Genomic DNA, 6625 nt, shown 5'->3' with positions numbered 1-6625 from the left:
TTTAGAACGTCATGAGTTCTGCAGAAGTAGTACTGACCAGATTTCTTTGTCACTCCATCAGCTGTGAGCATGTTGGACCCGGCTGGATTTGCTCTGAATGAAATGCTGAAGCAGCAGCTGGCCATTACCAAGCAGTTCATAGAGCGCAGTGAACACCTCCATGCCTGCCTGATGCAAAGCCTGGAACCCCCCAACTACAGATACACCACGCTGGAGGAAACCATGCGGGTCAGCCTTAGACTCTTGTGTCTTAAAAGAATTTGAATTAACATGAGTTACAACAATGTTTAATTTCCCTCTGGGGTCAATTAAGTATTTTTGAATGTGTTACCTCATTAGGATCTTTATTTGCAAATAAATGTGTCTTCAAATGTTTTTTAGTTAAGACAAAAGAGCTTTTTCAAGGGTGGTTTTGTTTGCATCATATCTCCTGATGTTTTAGAAGTTGCTATTTCAGGTCAGTTTCAAAGTTATTTGGAACGTTTGAGTCTAAAACAGATTATGAGCAGAATTCAATGGGATGTCTAGAACTGCACCAGCATAGGAGTATAGATACTGCAGGTCAATGGTCTGTCTAGCATATTTTCCATTCCATTTCTTGATATATTCATGCCTCTGCATTATGACACATTTGTTTACTTAAAGCTGCAGTATGTAACTGTTACAGAAAATGTTTACATATTTGTTAAAACTGTTGCCATGTCATGACAGTTTATTAGATAATCTGTCAAAAGATCGATCTCCTCCTCTGAAGAAATGCACCACTCCCTGACCAAATACAACCAATCAAAGCCAGGAGGGGCTTAGCGCTTTCAATCAAGCTCATGTATTTGCTGCTAAATGTGCTAAGGGTAAAAAAAAGTTTCTCCATCATCGGTGGACATGCTAACTAGACTAACATTCACAATAGGCTATGCTAGCTGCAGCATAGCAGAAAGCAAGGGGTGGGGTGACTGACAGTACCAAGACCCGCCTCCTAGCTTTGATTGGTTGTTTCTAGTTAGCACTGGGAGCAGGTAAAGAAAAAAAAACAAAAAACGAGCCCTTCCTGCTTCCAGTGCTAACTAGAAACAACCAATCAAACAGATATCAATCTTCTCATACCATACTGACAGTTTCAACAGATATGTGAAAAGTATATTTTTTATAAGTTACATACTGCAGCTTTACAACTGTAATTCTTAGGTTAAAATTCAGAATTTGTGAAATTTCAAAGCAGGTTGATGATTAAACTTTGTTTTTCACAGAGCATTTGCAGGCGCAGACGTCCCAAACCTCACAGGGAGAAAACGTAGAGGTGGTTCTACAGAAAATGGAGGCGGAGCCAGCTGCTTCAGAAACATCCTGACCACTTTCTACACATTCACTAAAACATTGTAATAATGGATTGTTATAGCAAGGAAAAAAAAAAAAAAAAAAGAAGAAAAAAAAACGGTTAGAGTTAATAAAGTACTGTTTTGCTTCATGATTTTCCATGATCAGCAGTGGAAACAATCCACCAGACAACGTAACAAAATGTTTATTTAAAAAAAGAACAGGTGTGCATTTGAGTTACAGTAATTCCTTTACAGTCTCAGACTGTCACCATGATGCATTCAAACGACAAGTGCAGAATCTAACAGAGTGAAGACGGATGGCACAACTACACTGGTGAGCGATGTGAGGTTAAAGTTGAAGGCACAAATTGAGGCTATAGTGTCGGTCATCAGTAGGGGTCGTTAAAGGGGTAGTGGGGATGTCCTGCATCCCTGGGAACTCGCTTCCCCTCCACCTGAAAACAGTTAGAGCCAAAGTCGGTGCGCTTCTCGTCTGGGCGGATATTTTTTGACATCTCGGTCATGTTTTTGCTTCAAACGGCTGCAGAAGAACTGCCAATCATGTTGACATGCTGCCTACTCACCTCAATCATTGGTACAATGTAGCGCCAGCCTCTGTTCAGTGCTGTGATGCTTTTCATTTCTTCTGCTTCGAGGGTAAAATCAAACACCTGAAAGAAGGAGAGTTTATTCACCAAATAAAACCTGAAGCACAGAAACACCTGAGCTCATTGAACATGTTATCATGTGGAAGAAAACTGATGTCACAGAAAGATTACCTGGAGGTTCTCTTTGATGCGCGACTCTGTCACACTCTTAGGAATTGTTACTACGCCTCGCTGTGTCTGCCATCTGAAAGGATGAGAGTTTAACAGAGTTGGAGAAACCGTGTTTAAGGCTACATAAATACAGATATGGAAGAAAAATTGACATGTGGACCAATATCCTTAACCACAAAAGAAAAAAAAAAAAAGACATTTATATTTAAAGATCCAATTCAAAGACACGCTTGCCTGGCAGGAAAGAGGTTATATCTATTATATCTTCATGAATTACAGATTTTTTAAAGGGGCAGAATGTATTTTCCAGGCTCATGGTACCATTTTATAGCATTATCAAGTAACTATGTTAACTTCAGATGTTATAAAAATGCTATATAGAGCAAATATGACTTAAAATATATTTTACTTCCTAATTTAACATGTTAAAATTGGGCCTCTGTCTCTTTAAAAACTCCTGCTCTGAAACTCTGCCATCAGAAAGTCATCACAACATGGCTCCTCTATTAACCCTTTAGTAATGTTTTTACCAGCACTGAGAAGTAGCTCCTGTAATGATTTCATCACATGAGCTGCTGGCTAGTCTGAAGTGGGAGAGCCGTGGAGGAGGGCTGCTCTGTGAGGCAGAAGCTCAGGGGAGGAGGATTTCTCAAACATGCATGACAGAATCAGAGCAACACTAAGGGTATGTTTATGGTGAGGAAATAATTTATAACATGATGTAAAGCTCAAAAATGTTTATTTTACAAAACACTGCCCCTTTAAAGTCCAATTTTCATTTCTCTTCTATTGTTGCCAACTGACACTAAATTTCATTTAATCACAGAAGGTTATTTTTTTCTCAGGAGAAGAAATGCTTCTCTGTGGGGCTGAAAAGTTTCCAGCTAAAGACTCGTTGCAAGATGTGCATAACTGGAACCCACTCAGCAGGAAACCAGTGACATGTTTCATTACTGGGATTTTTCCAAACTCCAATCATTGCTGCTTCCTCTTGTTTGTCCTTTTACTTCCACTAAATCAGTGGGTTTTTTGCTGACTCACTGACTTTTTTCCAGCATTAGCTCATGGTGCTTCCCTTTTTTTCTTTGACAACCAACTAAATTTGCAAAAGTTTTCAAAGATGCAGCATATTCTTGTTTTAAAAATTTAGTTGTCAGTTCATAGGGTCACTGTAAAGACAGTTTTAAGTCTGTAAACAAAAAATGTACATAGTTTCATATTGGAATGAGAGGTGACATCCTGTATCACAGTTGAAAAAATACAGCTAAATAGCAGGAATTGGCACCAGAAAAGTAGCAACAGAAAGTAACAAATGTTTCTTTTTTTTTTCTTTTTTTTTAACTTATTTGTGTGGGACCAACAGAAAACCTGCAGCATTTATTAATAATCCAATGCAAAAAAATACTGTCACTATTTTTGGATACAACTCATCAACCAAATACTCCAGACGTCTCTTGTTCCTATTTATATATATTTTTTTATCATGCCACATTTTCCTTCTAATCTTATGCTTGGATACAACCCTCTGAAGACCTTCCTTGTTACAGAGTCAACAACTGTCATCTGGACAACTCTCTCTATAATATGTAATGTAACATTTCAATGCTGTTCTATTGATTTTATGTAATATAATAATTTAACGAAGCTGAATTTAGAATTTATATTAGCCATAATTACATAAACTGGCTTAAAATATATCCCCTATGAGCAACAAAACCACTTTAACTTTAATTGAATTAATAAAATTACCGTTCATATTAATCTGAGACAACTGCTGTATTTTCCTCCATTCTGATGCTTCAGAAAGGAGAGTAAAATAAATACAGAGTAGTTAACATTTCAAAACATGCATTGTGACTGGGCCTGTCTCAATAAGCAATAAATCAATTAATCCATGATACATTAAAACTCAATAATTTACATTTGCATGATTTATCTTTGTTTTTCTTTCTACCAAAAACTGCATGATAAAAGTCTTCAGTCTGGTGATTTGGTCTTTTTCTGAAGGACACTGGTTTTTACAGAGATTTCATAATTCATTTTATTTGTTGTTTCTGTTTTAGTTATTTTGGATATTTAAAATGTCATCCAATCCCAGTGCTAAATGTTTAAAATATTTTTAAGTTTATTGATTTTTGAGAATGTGTTGTTGCATTAGTGAGCCATTATTATTTTATTACTTGAAAATGGTGTTAAAACCACAATATTATTGTTTATTGCAATTTATCATGGAGCAACAGTTATTATGGTGACAGTGATGAGTGCTATTGTAAAGTCCATCTAACATACAGTAAGCACCAAAGCAGTGTATTACTACACAGCATGTAGTAATACACAATGTGTATGTAATACACAATATTACATATTGCATGCATGTAGTCAATGCTACGTGCATGTGGCGTTTATACGCTTTTATCAGTAAAATCACCTGAGGATGATCTGAGCAGGAGACTTCTTGTACTTCTCTGCCAGTGACAGAACTGCAGGCTCCTGCAGCAGGATGGGTTCATCTGGATGTTTCCAGGCTCGGTCTGCAGACCCCAGAGGGCTGTAGGCGGTCACCACCAGACCCCGGTCCCGACAATGTGCCAGCAGGTCTACCTGGGCCAGGTACGGGTGGCTCTCTACCTGCCGGACAGAAGTACAGAAGCCCCCTCAGCTGATTGTTCTCCGTTCCTCAGCCTTAAAGCGACATTATGTACCTGAAGAACGGTGGGCTTAATGCTGGCCACAGACAGGATGTCGTCGATCTGCCTGCTGTTGAAGTTGGACAGGCCGATGGATCGGACTAGGCCCTTCTCCACCAGCTTCTCCATGGCTGCCCAGGTCACCTTGTAGTCTGTGTCATCGTACAGCAGGGAGCCGTCCTCCTTCCTGGGGAATGGAGCATCTCCTCGTCTGACACACAGAGAGGGGAGTCAGGTGTGAGTGGTGCACACAGTTTGACTCCTAACCTTACAGTATCTCTGCCCCCTTTCCTGTATTATCACTGAATAAATGCACTAGAACAATTAAACTGTTAGGGTGGAAGGGGACTGGTAATAGCTATGTTAAGCTATGCAATTATTATCACCAACTGAAATGATCAGTCAAATTACCATTTGACTGAAATTAAATTTGGCAACTCTACAACACCATGGCTGAAAATGACAGTAATCTAGGTGTACCAATGGCCCGGTCAAAGTCCAGACTTCAACATGATCAAAACGCATTGGTAGGTCCTTCAGACTATCAGTGCATAAATGTATCTCAGCACATCTCAATGAAAAGAATAAAGCTGCGTCTCCATTACAAATGCGAACAACTTTGTCAATATTCCACAGATGTAAAAAAAAAAAAAAAACGCAATTCGCAATTACTGTGTTTGCATTAAATAAGAAATGCAATTAAAATCACATGTGAATAAGTTTTGTCATGTGATAAGTAATTAAACCACATGTCACATCATCATCCTCCAACTACTTCCTGTTGTCTTCTTTGCAGTTTGTGCCAATGACAATATTTGGTTGTTGGTCGAGTGCGATTCCATTCCAGTTTTACGAAATACAGACATTTTGATCACTTTTTATCAAAATCCAAAACTTTTTGCGTGTTCCTATTAAGCAGATTTATTTTCAAAATGTCAAACTAGAAAATTATATGGTCAGAGGAAATGCAGCTAGTGATGGGGCTGATAAAGTCAGACAGAAAACAATCACAGAGTTATTGTTCCCACAGGCGGTTCTATAAGGCACCGAGCCACAGTGAGGACAGTTTTCCCATCACTACATTGATCTAAAAAAAGCTGCTGAACTTACTGGAAGGCGTAGGGCCAGTGGATGAGGTACAGGTCCAGGTACTCCAGCTTCAGGTCCTTCAGTGTTTTCAGGAGGGAGGGCTCCACATCCTCTGGGTGATGGCGGGTGTTCCACAGCTTAGATGTGATGAAGACGTCCTCTCGTCTCAGAGACTGAAGAACGAGACAAGAGATCTTAGGGAAAAAACACTTTAAATAACTTTGAATATGTGACATAAAAGGAGGGAATCTGTATAAAAAAAGAAAAAAAGTTTTACATTAATTATTATGTTAAGAAAACTGTAAACATAATATTTCAACATCCATGAAAGTGGAACATGTATGTTCATAATAAAATACAAAAGGATAAAGAGTAAAACATCAGCTCAGGGCTCAGTGTGATGAGATGGGCTGCTTCACCTTGTCTGGACCCAGAATCTCCTGCAGAGCTTCTCCAATCTCAACTTCATTCCCATAGATAGCTGCACAGTCAATGTGACGATAGCCAGCCTCCAAGGCCCACAGAACAGCTTGTTTCACCTGTCAGTTCAGATGAGCAGAGACCTGAGCAGTTATGAAAACTCATATGAAGGTCTGGAGAATGAAGAACTTCCTAAGAATGATGGAATTGTCTGTCCCTCTTTAAAACTCGCACACAAAAAATGTTAAAAATCACATCAGTTAAAATCACTAGGGGTGTAGTGATACAATAATTTCACGATATGATATACAATATTCTGGTCACGATATGATAT

General features: G+C 38.7%; 2 protein-coding genes across 7 annotated transcripts in view; one reads left to right on the top strand and one right to left on the bottom strand.

The window, feature by feature from the left end:
* cunh19orf44 (chromosome unknown C19orf44 homolog) overlaps positions 1 to 1399 on the top strand; it is a 12868-nt gene extending 11469 nt beyond the window's left edge. For all 5 annotated transcript variants that reach the window (XM_015018301.1, XM_015018300.1, XM_015018302.1 and 2 more), the window contains 2 exons: positions 62 to 228; positions 1248 to 1399. In XM_015018301.1, coding sequence (XP_014873787.1) covers positions 62 to 228; positions 1248 to 1295 — 215 coding nt within the window. In that variant the 3' untranslated portion in view covers positions 1296 to 1399. The remainder of the gene's footprint in view (positions 1 to 61; positions 229 to 1247) is intronic.
* A 98-nt stretch (positions 1400 to 1497) lies between these two features.
* akr1a1b (aldo-keto reductase family 1, member A1b (aldehyde reductase)) overlaps positions 1498 to 6625 on the bottom strand; it is an 11394-nt gene continuing 6266 nt past the window's right edge. For both annotated transcript variants that reach the window (XM_015018305.1, XM_015018304.1), the window contains exons 3-9: positions 6291 to 6410; positions 5893 to 6044; positions 4798 to 4993; positions 4524 to 4723; positions 2096 to 2168; positions 1901 to 1987; positions 1498 to 1771 (exon numbers count right to left, since the gene is read on the bottom strand). In XM_015018305.1, the coding sequence (XP_014873791.1) occupies positions 1706 to 1771; positions 1901 to 1987; positions 2096 to 2168; positions 4524 to 4723; positions 4798 to 4993; positions 5893 to 6044; positions 6291 to 6410 (894 nt within the window). In that variant the 3' untranslated portion in view covers positions 1498 to 1705. The remainder of the gene's footprint in view (positions 1772 to 1900; positions 1988 to 2095; positions 2169 to 4523; positions 4724 to 4797; positions 4994 to 5892; positions 6045 to 6290; positions 6411 to 6625) is intronic.

This window comes from Poecilia latipinna, unplaced genomic scaffold, assembly GCF_001443285.1.
Source record: "Poecilia latipinna isolate Pla-1442-1.1 unplaced genomic scaffold, P_latipinna-1.0 Scaffold2262, whole genome shotgun sequence".
Lineage (NCBI taxonomy): Eukaryota > Metazoa > Chordata > Actinopteri > Cyprinodontiformes > Poeciliidae > Poecilia > Poecilia latipinna.
Note: the sequence above shows the minus strand (reverse complement) of the source record. Positions and strands in the feature narration are given on the sequence as shown.